This window comes from Seriola dumerili, unplaced genomic scaffold, assembly GCF_002260705.1.
Source record: "Seriola dumerili isolate Sdu_G_001 unplaced genomic scaffold, Sdu_1.0 BDQW01001195.1, whole genome shotgun sequence".
NCBI lineage: Eukaryota > Metazoa > Chordata > Actinopteri > Carangiformes > Carangidae > Seriola > Seriola dumerili.
The window spans coordinates 895-15,718 of record NW_019175450.1 but is presented as its reverse complement, the minus strand read 5'-3'; the positions used below and the strand labels follow the sequence as shown (position 1 = coordinate 15,718).

Sequence of the window (14,824 nt, the reverse complement as noted above, 5' to 3'; positions counted from 1 at the left end):
CTTTCACCCTAAAGGTCTGAGTTTAGGGCTGCAACTAATGCATAGTTACATTATTTTCCCCTGATTAATTGTTTTTGTTTAGGCAATTGTGAGAAATGCTCAATGACTTCAAATTGCTCATGTTGTCCAACCAAAGGTCTAAAACTCATAGGTTTAGTTTACAAAGAAATAAAAATGACAGATGCAAAAATACTTGCATTGAAGAGACTGAAACCAGGAAATATTTGGTATTCTTGCTTGTTAAATGAACTCAACTGATTCAGTCGGTCTTTCCCCCGTATGTGTGGAAAGATGAGAAGCTTGGACGTTTAGACATTATAGTTTGTAATATTCATTTCTATAATGAAGCAAAATAACAGCAATTTAGTCTGGTCATCAGGTTAGGGGTTGAGTAATGTGAGGCCAAGTGGCAGTTTTTACTTTAGCCTACACAAATGATGCATCTACCAGGTGACAGGGTTCATATGTTAAAGATGGTGTCACTTTCCTTCATGAATCATGTACAGAAACAACAAGCCTAATACTGGGGCGAACTGAACCTGCAGATTTTTAAGAGAATTAGACCCCAACCCAGAATGAAACAGACAAAACAATTACAAACGGCTTGGCATTTTTGTCCCTTTGTAGTACTGGTGTTGGGTTACTTTGTGGTCACTTTTTGTGTCTTTGTGGTTGTTTTGTGTTGCTTGGCGTCTCTCTCTTTGTGGCCTTTTTTGTGTCTTTACGGTTGTTTTGGAAATTTTAAACAGTTTTGTGTCTCTTTGTGGTCGCTTGTTATCTCTGTCATTGTGGATCTCCTGATGTGGCCTCTGTGTGTCTTCATGGTCATGTTGTATGTCTCTGCAGTTTTTCCATCTCTGTAGTAATTTGAAAGGCTTTCTAACACAAAATATTAAGTCAACTCTAACAGAGGCTCTGGTCCAGGACCTATTTTGCTCTCCTACCTTTTGAATCATCCCAGGCTCTCTGAAGATTCACTCAGACTTTTTGCACTTTTGAAACAGTAGGAAGTACAGAGTCAGACTGCCCAGCTGTAGTGTCACATATCTTTCTGACAGCTCCAGCTTATCAGCAACACCTCTGCAGCTGATGATTATCTATCCATTATTGTTTTTATGGCTCTGCCTGAATCATTGCTTCTTCTAAACGGCTCAGCTTTCGCTTTCCTTTTCCGTTAACTCGTCTATATGAACAGTAGGTGTCACTGCTGCGCCCCGTAACCTCAGCAAAGGGTGAAAATAGAAACTTTTTTAAGGTCAATTACTACACGTGCATGGCGGTTGATGGTGTAGATTGAAAACCGTAATTATTCATACAGTTAGGAATTCCCGCTTCTCCAATTTGTAGAAAAAGTGAGACGCAGCAGCAGGATAGCCGCATGATGCAACCAGGAGAAATCCCTAATTTATTTATCGGGGAAACGCTGCCTCCTGCATTTCGGCACTGCGAGTTGGGATGGAGGCTCATTTAAATAGTTGTCAATTGTTTTACCTTGCATTTGCATTGCATTTGCAGTGAAGCTGAGTAAAAACAAAAAAGCACTGAGGCGTGCGGTAAGATTACTTAATGGAAAAGAGTGTCGTTTTTTCGGTCCGGAAGTTCTTCTGAGATGAAAACTGTGGATATTCAAATTAGTAAAACATTGCGTTAAGCATAATAAGGCTACGGAGGGGTACCTGGTGTCCCAGGGGGGTTTCCCGTCAGAGAGTCGACGTGACGTTGAGGGGATTTCCACACCCTGAACCAGCCAATCAGCAGAGGCTGTTGCGGAAACAAAACAGGCAAATAATGCTCTAGACATCATTCGAGATATGCTTTCAAGTCGGTGTGACGCTTTCTCACGAGTTGGCACAAACACTCAGAGCTGCTGTCTCGTCTGACGAGTACTTATCCGAGCTGTTTTAAAGTAAAGAGAGAAGATTTGACCGAGAAGAGACGCCTGAATACCGGGATTTATTCGGTTTGGAAATAATTCAAGGACACGACAGCAGAGTTCATGGTCTGAAAGGACTCCTTACATGCGATGAAAGACATGGACATCGTCAGCCATCTTCAACCTACCTCGGGTAGGTTTTAAGTGTTAGTTCTTATGTTTGTGTGTTTGTGTATATATGTGTGCGTGTGTGTTTGTGTGTGAGAGCTGACATCATCCTCAGGCATGTGATTTGTCAGAGCAGAGGAGCCAACACCCATTCCCGGGACCAGAGCGCTCCTACCCGGCTCCTGCGCTCCCACTGTTACTGCTCTACTTTGTGCAAGTTCAACATTTACAACCACAACTGTTGTGTTTTATTGTGGTGACTGACAGTTTGCTTTTTGTTTGTCCTGCAGAGCGAGGGGTGTCAGACTTCGGTGAGTATGGACTCACCGAGTATGAGTATGGTGAGTCGTGCATGTGTATGTTGTAAGGCAAAGTATGACCTAAGTTGACCTTGTGCAGAAGGAGAAGTAAAGCATCATTAGTATTTCTGCTTCCTTATCTCGTGCTGTAATGTTTCACACACAGCCTCTAGTTAGGAAGGTGCAGAACTAAACAAATCAATGAAACACAAGACAAAATAACATTTCAGAAAACTTAGCAGCATGATTAAGCATTCAGTTTAAAATATAAATTGCATAAAAAGCTGAAACTTACCTCTAAGTCTATGAAATGTGAGGAAAAAGGTTAAAAAGTCCCGTCACAATTCCCAAAAACCCTAAGTTTATTCATTCAGATTATTATGATTGGCTTTCAAAACCTAGAGATAATCAGTTACTGTCACGTTAAGTATGAGAAAACCAGAAAATATTCATAATTTTTCACATTCTTTCTTTAAAAAAATTACTTAAACAATTACTTGATTATAAACATTTGTTGCTGATTATTGGGCCATTAGCAGAAAAGTAGACTGCTTATGCCTGCTCCAAATGCATTTGACATGTTTTTTGTTAATATATGGCACGGCTGCAGGAAACTCTAGTTTCTGTTTGGTTTGCAAGTGTCAGACACACCTCAACCACAGGTCTAAATCAGAATGTAAATTTAACTGCAAGTAACCATGGCAGCAAGACCTGCGGTCCTTTTACTGGTTAACTTTCACTGGAAGGTAACCAAACACCCTTACTCGAGTACTGTGTTTTAGTATACTAGTGGTACCTTGAAACTGCAGGCTGCTTGAGAATTTCCATTTTATGCTACTTATACGTACGTCTACTCCATTACATTTCAGAAAGAGAGATTATACATTTCTTCCTCCTCCTCTTCCTTTTTATAGCTGGTAAAAGACTGTATTGTATTTTAAAGGTTAAAGGTTAAATCAGTAGTCTTCAACCATTCTGATGTGAGAGTCTACAGTAAAACAGTGTCTAGTTGTCACAGTTGTCATTTGCTCCAGTAAAGAGTGACTTCCTCTCTCAACTTCTCAGATGGTTTAATTTAAATAACCAAGTAAAAATTCTCAACCAAATTAAAGATTAGAGAAAAGCCCAAATGAATGAATATGAATTAGTATTTTAGAACTTTGTTTTTTCTTCTTTTCTCTCACATTAATCATCTCACAACCCCTTAGATTTCTTTGGGGACCCTATGAAGGGGCCTGACCCCTTAGCCTGGGACTCACTGGACTAAACTACTAATAAAATAGTTAAAACTTCAGAACAAGTACTTTTACTTTGATACTTCATGTGTATTTTACTGGCAATACTCCTGTACTTTTGCTTGTTATGAAAGTAAACTTTAACTTGCAATATATTTTGAAACTATGGTATTGGTATTTTTACTTGACTGAATGATCTGAGTACGTCTTCCATCCCTGGGATTCAATTAACTCCTTGAACACAATGTGTTATCTTTTTTTTGGTAACTATTCATGGTATTAACAGGATAAAGCACTTTGAAGTGTCCTGATACAGAAGATAAAGGATAGTGTGGAGTAAATGACACCTAAGTTCATATATACAAAAATAACAGTACCGAGCGTGACACATATGTAATATGAATACAGAAATACAAAATACTCGAGCACAGGGATTTCTTCAGGAAAGGGTTTAGCCAAGGTGGCAATACACTTGGATCCTGATGAATCATGTCTCGTGATTAGTTTAGTTATTATATCCTATTTTCAATATAATAGTATAACTCCAAATAATCTAAGACCTGGAAAGAACTATATGATTTGGTTGTAATTACAAGTAAGTTCCTGTAATTGAAACCAAACTAAACGATTCTTTCCAGGAAATTTTCAGGAAATGATTAAGTAATAATGGGACTGTAAAATAAAGTGCTACCTATCATTTTATATCCTTTGTTTTTAGCCAAACTTTTTCATTAACATAGATTTTTTGCTTGTTTTCTGTATATAAAGTGTCCTTGGGTTACATGAAAAGTGCCTAACATTTATTTTACTTTATTACCAGTCATGAAATCTGGATTAGAATAATTGTTCTCAGACATTGTAGATTAACATGGGTTCAGTGCTAATTTTCCATTTGAGATGCTATTTGTTTGTCAACTGTATATATATATATATATATATATATATGTATATGTATTTTATAGATCTCATTGATGAAATCATCAAAGAGGACAGTGAGCAATCAGCTGCCCTCCCTAGACCTTGTCCCCCTCCCACTGACCTCTCTGAGCTGCCGCGCAGCCAGCACCCCAGAACGTCGGTGCGACAGAGCTCCTCCCAGTCTTCAAATCCAGTGCTGGTGTCGAGGGGCACTGCACATCTGGTGAGTGGGTTCAAAAACATCCTTGAGTTTGCTCTTAGAGAGTTTTGTGTATTTGTACCAGTGCTGTCATTTGTGTTGTTGTGTCTGGTCTTGTACGGTTTCTACCTCAGTAAGTGGTTTCCTGAGTATTTGCAACATCCAACAGTCAAGCATGAAGGTGTTTCTTTCAGGTGTGGGTAGTGTGCTAAAAGAAAGAGTAGCCAGTTGTGGGCAAATGGGGCAATTTATTACAGGGTAACTGCAGGTGTTGAAAAGTATTTTTTTGTCTTTCGCAAAAAACTGACCTTGTGAAATTCATATCTATCCATCCATCCATCCATTTTTTGCTGTTTATCCAGGTCCAGATTTAACAAAGGTTGTTTGATTAATTAATGATATTTCCTATGATGTGATAAATATTTTGATATACTGCTGGGAATTAAAAACAGTAGCAAATTTGTGGTATAATTATCAGTAAATTCATGCACTTTGTAAATAATTTTGGGCCTTTTCATCCCAGCTGTTTGTCACTGATTATAGTTAATGTATTAAATTGTGTTCAATGGGATGTCTTCAACCTGGTGAACCCTGCAGAAACCTTGTTAGTTATACACATTAGCTCCCTTTCCAAAAGATTATTGCTCATTGAGTATCACAGAAGTTGTAAATAAGACTGAATTCAGAGGTCATTTTAAAAACGTAATTCAGGCATCTTTCTCTGCTACCAGAACTGTCTTTAAGCAGCTCGTCGTTATCTAAGCTAAACGACAGTAAAGCTAAAAACAAATAGTTGATTTAATAGAATTGTTGATTTTTCAACAGATTTAGACAATAACTTCTGACAACAACTCTTATAATTAATTGTTTTTCAGCTTTATATCATTGTTAATTGAACATCTTTGAATGTTGGACTATTGGTTGGACAAAACAGTCTGTCAGACAAACATGTCAAGGATGTTACCTTGGGCTCTGAGAACTTGTAAACAGTATTTCTCAAGATTTTCGGACATTTTAAAGACCCAGAGATGAAATAAAACAACAATCAGCAGCTTCAGTACTGATCATAACAATCATGAGTTGCAACCCCAGACCACATACGTCCATCTTTGCTATCTAGTAATTGATCTGTGCGGGTACAAACGTTCACATACAGTGTGATACAGTCAGTTATTTCATCGATATTGACTTCATGTTGCTGCTGAAAACTCATGAGTGTTACCCCCAACAATAGAAGGGATTCCTTTCTGTTTTAGTGAGGAGGTTTCTGAAGTGTTAAATGTTTGTGGAATAAACTGCAGTGTTGTACATGTGCAGCCTGCAGATGGGTCTTTTGTTGTTGTGCAGAGCAGCAGTTAGGCATCCAGGCAGGTCAGGCTCTTCCCATAAAGCACGTGGTTTACAGACGGCACAGAGAAGTGTTGTAATCTCATAAGAGTGTAGTGACGCAGTAGCCTGCACAGACGGGTATAAATGCTTTAGGGCACCAGAAATCTGCTTTAACTCTTTGTTAGCAAATGATCTACACATGTGCGATTGCTGCATTTGGGAGTTTTTTGTGTGTAAACCGTTTGATAAAAAGTTATGAGTGTTTGCGGCCTGTGAGAGGCTGACACACCTCCCCAGCATGCTTTTCTCTGGGTGGAGGCAGAAAGCAGAGGAGGGGGAGGAGCGGTTAGACGACTTGGAAGAATTGTAATCTGACTCCTACTTTCAGTTTGCTGTCCTCTCTGTTTACAAGCCAAACCCAACGCGGGTTAGAGGTTGGATTCTTCGCGCCACACTGCTTCTTCAATTGGTCGATCTACATCATGTCTAGCTGACTTCCTGTTTCCTGTTCACTGGCTCAATCTGCCAGGCTTTTGTTTAGCTCCAGTGGTTTTAAGGTCGAACAGGTATGTCTAGATTTACACGCTAACACGGTAGCAGACATCTGTGGCTCAAAAGGATATTTTGAAACATGATCTCATGCAGAGGCATCATCCAGATCTCTGCGGCAACGGTTTAATTAGCCCTCAGCCTGATTTAACTGCTACACGGGTGCGAAAGGAGTCAACTTCTTTACTTCTTTGTTCCCTGCAGGTTTGATGATTCATCTTTTGTAAAACTGATGCTACAGAATAAGGACTAAAACTTTGGTTTGTGATAGTTTTACATTAAGGCCACTGGAGGCCCTACTGGACACAAACATTTGATTGATGATAGGCAGATAGAGAGAGAAAGTAAAAGCAGAACAGAGAGATGGGTATTAAACACCAAGGCAGTGTGGGAGCGGAAAAGCTTCATGGCCTGTGGTCTAACGGAAAAAAAAGACATGAAAATGCAAGGAGGAGTCAAAGAGCACATGGTTAACTCTATGCACTGATACAAAGCACATGTATGAAGGAAAAACATGTATTGACTCATTTTGCTGCTTGTTCCACTGTAGAAAGCTTCACCTCCACTGTCATCTGCTATAATGGATGTCAGACATCTGGTTCTCTAGTATATACTTTGAAAACATACCTGTGACTGATCAGTTTCCTCTGATTGTAAGTTGATGTTTTCTAATGTTAAGGGGAAGCCAACACAAAGTACCCAGATGTTTTACTTAATTAAAACTACAAATACAAGAATGTAAAAATCCCCTTTTAACAGTAAAAGTACAGTATTAAGTAAGTATTATCAGCTCCTCCAAAGAGTCACAGACCTGAGGGGTTGTGAGATGATTAATGGGAGAGGAGAGACTTTTGACCTTTTCCTTGCCTTTGGTATCTCTGTCTATGAAATGTCAAAAAAATGTCAATATTTGTTTTCCCAATTTAAGGAGGTGTCTTCAAATGTTTGTTTTGTTTGGCCAAAAGTCCAAATTACCCTCAACCCCCCAAAATACTCAGTTTACAATGATGAAAGAAAAAGAAAAGCAGGAAAAAAAGCCAAATATTTGCAGAATTCAGGCTCTCATTTTTGCTTGAAAAATGACTGGGGATTGACTAATCGATTAATCAAACTGCTCATTAAACTGACAAATCTGATATTTCTGGCCGATTTCAAGACCATCGTATTTCTATGGTTAATGACTCCCCTCTTAATTGTGTCTGTTCTTAGCCTTAAACGTTTGTGTTGTTTCCTCTGCACCTTTTTATGCTGCTGTCTTGACCAGGTGTTTGTTCCAACAGTTTTCCAACCTCAGTGGGACTCAATTAAGTAATGTTGTGAGTAAGGTTGTGGTGTTATTTTTCTTTCCACAGCCCCCTCGCAGTTTCCCTCAGCCCCTGCTGCAGATGAGCGATTCCAATGAGATGACGTCGGCTCCTCCTTCCCGGGCTGCCACCTCTCTAGCCAGTTCCTCTCGCCGTGGTCAAGGCTTGTGCCAACCCACCTCTAGGAGCTCCAGCGGTGTTTCCTCTCAGAACCACGGAGACACTGACATGCTGGAGCGGATTCTAGAGAAGCCTAGACTGGTGGTGGTGGAGGAGCCCAAGGACAGAGGCATGAGGTTTCGGTACGAGTGTGAAGGACGCTCAGCCGGTAGCATCTTGGGCGTGTCCAGCACTGACACCAACAAGACTCAGCCTGCAATAGAGGTACAGTCATCATGAAGTTGATACAAGTTAAATTTGGTTTTCGTTTTTGACCCTAAAGGGGGTTTACCAGCTCTTAGAGACCAGCAAATTTTACCTACAGTTGATTTTATTTGATGTTGATACTTAAACCCCCCGTGCAGACGTTTGTAGAAGGGCGTTGCTGGAGGGATGTGGGTTGTTGGAGTCAATTAGAAAGTCCCCACAAATCCCATCTTGAATGTGGTTGAAGATGGGCGGTTTGACCCTGCTTACATACTAACAAACACTCCTACACACTCATCTCCTCTCCTGCAAACACCATCACTCAATAAGGAAGACATTGTTTGGAGAAATTAACAGAAAAAAAGTTTGTGCATTTATGCAGTTTGTGTATTTTAAATGTAGTTAGTCAAGCTTAACATTTAGGTTAATTTGGCAGGTTTGATTTTTTTTTTTTTTTTTTGGCATGACTGCCTGTTTTTCATCTTTTATTCTCCTTGATGAATTTGGTTGAGGGGGAATGATTATTATCCACAGTACACTGTGGAAAAAGGCTTTTAAAGCTGGTTGGTGATAACACACAGAACCCAGTGAAAAAGGAGGGGAGAACATTTGATATGTGCAAAAATACAGGAGCAGCACAAAGAAAAATAAAGGCTTGGATCGGCAGCTACTCTGGATTAGAGCTGTAACGATTAATTTATTAGTCAATCATAAAAAAATGAATCTGCAACTATTTTGACGATTGATCATTTCAGTCGAGGGCTCTAGCAAATGATTAGTTTCATTGATTAATGTACTGATTATTTTCTTAAAGAATTATTTTATCTGTAAAATGTCAAAATAACATCTTCAAGTGACTTTTTTTGTCCAAAACCTAAAGATATTCATATTCAGTGTGTACTGTGATGTATGACAAAGGAAAGCATCACATATTTGGCTGTTTGACTGAAAGAGATTATTCAATTATAAAAATAGTTGCCAATTTCTGACAATTGACTGCCATATGTCACAGTCAATTAAGAATCATTGGATTTGCATTTTTGGGAATCTGATGGCTTTGATATTTCATAGACAAAACAATTAATAGAGAATGAAAATAAGTGTGAGATGCAGCCCTATGCTGGACTGCAATGTGTGTCACTCTACGTCAGGCAACATCTTGTGCATGTTTTAATATTTAACATATTAGAATTTTACTTTACTGAATTTGATGGCTCTCCTCCTTATTTGTCTGTTTGAGAAATGATCATTATCATTATTTTCATCCTGCTGTAACACTTGTCATGTCATGTTTGTGTGTGAAGGTGGAACACCTGCTGTTGGCTTGTTTTTCTTTCACAGATTAGATTTTAACATATCTAAAGTAAATTGATTTGCCAGTGAGTGCCATAATGTCGGTGGAAACAGGACGTTTGTTGGTCCTACATCAGCTGTGGAGGACGATGCTTGACCTACTTCCCTCTTTTATTGTCCTGTCTTGTTCCCTCTCTCAGATTCAGGGTCCCATTGACTTCATAAAAAGAGTCACAGTCACTGTTTCCTTGGTGACCAAAGACCTCCCACACCGGCCTCACCCCCACTGCCTTGTGGGTAAAGACTGCCCGAATGGTTCAGGAATCTGTGTGGTCACGTTCAACCCTCATAGCAACCGGCGTCACAGGTGCACATCCATGTCTCATTTATCTCTCTCCTAGCAACGTCATATGTACGAGATAAGTTTCTTCTTTAGCTGAGATTCTAATATCATTATATCTTTTCAGCTTTTACAATGTCCTGACAAAAAAATATCCTGACAAAAAATGTTTTTGTTTCATAACCTGTTTTAACTTGCAGCTTTGCTAACCTTGGTATCCAGTGTGTGAGGAGGAAAGAGCTCGACCTTTCACTTCAGAAAAGAAGTAGCCAAAATATTGACCCCTTTAAAAGTGAGTGGGATGCTAACACACACACACACACACACACACACACACCTAATCATAGCTTTCTATACATCCATCTATTTATATAGGTTCTTCACTGTGACTCCTCGTATCAACTGATTTTGCATCTTTTCATCCCTTAGCCGGTCACTCAAAGGGCATTGAAGACCTGGACATGAATGCAGTGCGTCTGTGCTTTCAGTGTGAGCTCGAGTGGGAGGACGGCAGAAAGGACAGTCTCAGCCCAGTGGTGTCGAGTACGATCTATGACAAGAGTAAGACATTGCCAAACAGCATTTGAGCATTTACAACTCTTGACCACAATGTGCTGTAACCGGCTGCACCAAAAATGTATTTCCTGATTGTCACATACTTTTGCATGTCATTTGTTTTTTTTTCTTTCATAGAGGCCACAACTACATCGCAGCTGAAGATCACCTGTTTGAACCAGTACAAAGGTCCCTGCACTGGCAAGACTGAGATCTATATGTTGTGTGACAAAGTGCAGAAAGGTGAGAGGAAAACTAAAAATATTTACATATTTTATAAAAGGTCAGAATCAGTAACATGAGGGCTTGACCAATATTTAAGACGTTTCTTAGTATATTTTTTGACCTTTTGAAGGCCTTTTTAGAGGAAACTGAAATCAGTTGTCTTTTTAAGGCCAATAACCTGAAAAATATTGGGTTCTCATGTCAGCTTTGGTGATAATTCTTAGGTCATTTTCTAATTTTTCTTAATTAACACTGCTCTCTCCGTTATCACTGATCCACAGATGACATAGAGATCAGATTCAGCCGAGGATCGTGGAAGGCAAATGGGGAGTTTGCCCAGACAGACGTGCACAGACAGATTGCTATTGTATTTAAGACTCCGCCCTACCAGGACCAGAACATCACAGGGGAGGTTGACGTCAATGTCGCCCTACGGCGCATCTCAGACCAGATGGAGAGCGAACCTGTTACCTTCACGTACTTGCCATACAACCCAGGTCAGTCGGAACTGTAGGACGCTGAGCTGTCTGGTCTTTGGGGTCATTGTACTCCTGTCATCATTTTAAATCAGTTTTTACATGGTACTGACAGCTAAAAGGCTTAAAGTTACATGTTATAAAGAAGCTGCAGCAGATCATTTTGGCCAGAAACAATAACAGGATATTTATTTAAGTATTTCCAAACTGTTTCTCATTTCAGATCCATATGAGGTGAAGCGGAAATGTAGAGTAAAGTCGGAGATCAGTTTCAGAGAGAAACCTTGTGTAACAGGTGGGGCTTGGATCTCGTCCTTTCTTTTCTTTCTTTCAGTTAAATTTTTTTATTCATGTTTACTTTTTCTGGTATGTGGAAGCAGTTAGGGTAGTTTAAACTGATTAAATGAGGCAAGTGGCCTTTGACATTATAGGATTGTTTGTGTAGGTATTTTTCACAGCAGACATTTTGACTTGTCATAGAAGGAAAAGCACTGGTGTTGCTAATAGCGTTAACAATAAGGACATGAGATCGTAGACGTTTGTTGTGCGTTTTCAGACCGAGGAATTGCTCACACTGCAAGACAATAATAAATAAGACAATTAATCGGGCATCTGTACACCCCTCATACCGCACACCACAAAACAGCAAATCTTCTACCCGATTCTAAAATTAGTCAGGGGTGACTAATTCAGGGCTAAGATCCGTGTCTGCCCAGATTCCGTGTCCCAGTAAGCCATGACAGTGTGACAGACACACACAATGCCTGCACCCTGAAACTGAAGCAGCTAAATTCAGCCTTCATTAATTGTACTATTTACACCTGTGCTCCCTATGAAAAAGGCCTATTGCGCATGCTCACTCACTGGCTTGACATCCCGGGAAACCTTAAATGAAACGGAGTCATTGCTCATGTTACTAATTACAGCATGAATTACACCATTACTCCAGTACTTTTCAGTACTATAGCATGTCCAAATGTCTGCTGTAAAAAAGGCCTATTAGAAGTCTTTTTTTTTTTCTTTCCTTGGATAAATATCGGTGTCCACACCTAAATTAATGTGTTGTTGTGTTTTTCAACACACAACAATTATAGGCTTTTAAAAAGATCCATAATGCCCACCAAAAAAATTGGGTTTGAATTAAATTAGACATGAATTTGAATAAATGATACATGAATGAAGACTGTCTCATACAGATAATGTGTGTGCTAGGCTTATTACAATAACGTAAAATAAGAAACTCTCATATGAAATGTCCAAGATGCTTAATATACATATATATGCACAGAGTTACTACATACAAAGTAAATTCTAATATACATACATACTGAAGTACAAATAACAATCAATGTATTTAACCGTACAGCAGTATATTTACACTCAATTTATTAGGTACACGTGGCTAAAACTAACCACACTCATTGGTATAAAAGAGGACAAAATATTCCTGTCAGTGTAATGCATTACAATTTAACTGCACCAACAGCTTCCTAAAACGGTTTAAACTAAAACCGAACATTATAATCTTCATGATTTGTTGTAGCATTATTCTCACAGGTATTTATTTTCTCTGTAACACAATCTGTTTCTTCTTCTGCACCAGAGCCGTCCTTCCACTTCCCGCAGCCTCAAGGGGCAGCATGTTACAACGTGCCCCAGGACACAAACAGCCGCACTGATGACGCAGCCCTCCTTAATCACTTGCTAGAAAATCCTGCATTATGGGAAGCGATTTGCGACCCCAACACTGACATGCCCTGTGAGTTTGCGGAGGACCCCGATGGCAACTCCACGTTTGCCAACATGGATATGAACTTTAACCACAACTTTGGCTCATACACTCAGGACTTTTCCCAGTTCAGCGACCTTCAGTTCAACATGCTCGTCAATGAGAACCAGACTCCACAGTCAGAGCCACAGGACAGCCTGTCCAATGCGGTTCAGGTGAAGAAAGAAGAGACGCTATGAAGGAGAGATAGTCTAAAGCTCACTAATTAATACATAACTCTGTGCAAGAAATGCCAACATATGTCTTTAACCTTTCCGGGTTTAGTGCCACAAAAGATCATTTCTTAAATCCGAGATGAAGCAAAATGTTTCCTTGCTTGCATTTGTCAATGTATTTGTAGATATGGTAATATGGTTTCACAACTCTGCTCTGTTGTCCTCTCTTTAACCCCATATCTTTATTGTTGCCTGAAAGCCTCGCTGGTCAAGGCTTTAGCAATCGGGAGCAAGTTAACATTCCTAAATGTTTGTCCATGAATGCTGCTAGCAGTAATTTTAAGGCTCAAGGTCATAAGAAGGTGATTCGCACAGTACGAGTGGAACTTTAAAAAGAGAACTCATGAACTTCTCTCTTTAACTTGGGAACAGTAGAAACCCTTCTGTAAATTACTCTCTGTTGTATTGTAAGTGTAATGTTTGTGTGAGATCTGTTTTGTTAACTCAATAACAAGCTGAATCCCTACTAGCTGTCTGAAAGGATTTTAGTTTTACAACACAAAAAACACAGTAGTTTCAGATCTGTTCTTCACAATATTCTTGTTTGTTGTTGTGTCACACCAGCTGGCTTGTTTAATATTTAATCCACTTAAGAGCAATAGAAACCAGTCTTCCTCCTTTTCATCGTTCTCTCTGTGTCACTTCCCTTTGTTCTGTAGTTTCACTCTTGTAGTGTTTCAAATTTCTGCTCACACCTCGTTACATGTCCAACTCCGCCCCCTTTGCTGTGACACTGAAATGTAAATATTTCCAAGACAAAATAAAATGTTCATGTGTTATTTTTGTCTTTTTGTCATTACTTCCTCAGAAACTGCTTTTGTGATGATTGGATAGATGTCAAAAGAAACTAAGGATTGTAGAGAAAAAAGACAAAAGGGATGTTGATACTTTTGAATCGGACCTGTCCTTATCTGCCTGCCCACACACATTCCAAACCTGCTCACTCACTTTTAAAAAATAATGAATCTTGGCAACAACAATGTGTAGAAGATGATTTTATGCTTGTCACATATTGGCTTTAAATGTAAGCAGTGTCATATGAGAGAGGCTCAGAATTAAAAGTGTCTTTTGTTGTTTTTTTATTGAATGCTTTGGGGTGTGTTTAGCCATAGCATCTTTACCATTCAAAAGTAGGCTACTTATGCCTGGGTATTCTTAAAAACTTGTATGTCACATTTTACAGTAATCCAATCTCTAAGAAATCTCTTATTTCTCCTTTCCCCTTAGGTTTTTTGTGGTCTCTGCTGAGTCACCCAGTCTTTGGAAAGGCCACATGTTCTTTGTGAAACTTGTGAAGCCACATTTTTTACAAATGGAGACATATTGGCTAAATGATTATTTTCAAAACCTTTCATTTGAAAATGTCAAATGATTAATCATTTTGAAAATAATTTTCGGTATACTTATACTTCTTACTTCTTACCTTACTTCTATACTTCTTTTACTACATTTAATTGATAACTTAAATTACCTTGCAGGTTAAGATTAATAATAGAAAATTCTGACGTATTGTAGAGATTTACATAGAGTGAAATTTATAAGCAACCCAAAAGCATTTAAAACAATAAAAATGTGTTTATTATGATATTAACATATTAATTGATCAATAATTATATATATATATGTTATAAAAACGACAGAATAGTAAGGCATAAAAAGTCATAAAAAAGTCATAGTATAGTAAGGAATAA

The 14,824-nt window shown here is 38.9% G+C and overlaps 1 protein-coding gene across 3 annotated transcripts; it reads left to right on the top strand.

Moving 5' to 3' along the window:
- Window positions 1-1,820: 1,820 nt before the first annotated feature.
- LOC111238158 (transcription factor RelB-like) lies at window positions 1,821-14,174 on the top strand. Of its 3 annotated transcripts, none has more exons than XM_022767566.1 (11): window positions 1,821-2,066; window positions 2,332-2,352; window positions 4,538-4,716; window positions 7,923-8,258; window positions 9,734-9,900; window positions 10,074-10,165; window positions 10,303-10,434; window positions 10,567-10,671; window positions 10,935-11,150; window positions 11,353-11,424; window positions 12,733-14,174. In XM_022767566.1, exons 1-11 carry the CDS (start codon window positions 2,024-2,026, stop codon window positions 13,095-13,097), a joined length of 1,728 nt encoding a protein of 575 aa, XP_022623287.1. In that variant the 5' UTR covers window positions 1,821-2,023; the 3' UTR covers window positions 13,098-14,174. The 3 variants fall into 3 exon arrangements, with proteins under 3 accessions (XP_022623287.1, XP_022623286.1, XP_022623288.1); XM_022767565.1 differs by having other exon boundaries at window positions 2,332-2,382; XM_022767567.1 differs by lacking the exons at window positions 1,821-2,066; window positions 2,332-2,352; window positions 4,538-4,716 and adding an exon at window positions 6,463-6,587.
- Window positions 14,175-14,824: the final 650 nt, after the last annotated feature.

Bases quoted from the DNA above. Each gene is read 5' to 3' on its own strand.
- LOC111238158 (XM_022767565.1), top strand. From the start codon at position 2,024: ATGAAAGACATGGACATCGTCAGCCATCTTCAACCTACCTCGG. The intron at 10,166-10,302 runs GTGAGTGGGATG...TTCATCCCTTAG, and splicing joins AAATATTGACCCCTTTAAAA to CCGGTCACTCAAAGGGCATT. The intron at 11,425-12,732 runs GTGGGGCTTGGA...CTTCTGCACCAG, and splicing joins AGAGAAACCTTGTGTAACAG to AGCCGTCCTTCCACTTCCCG.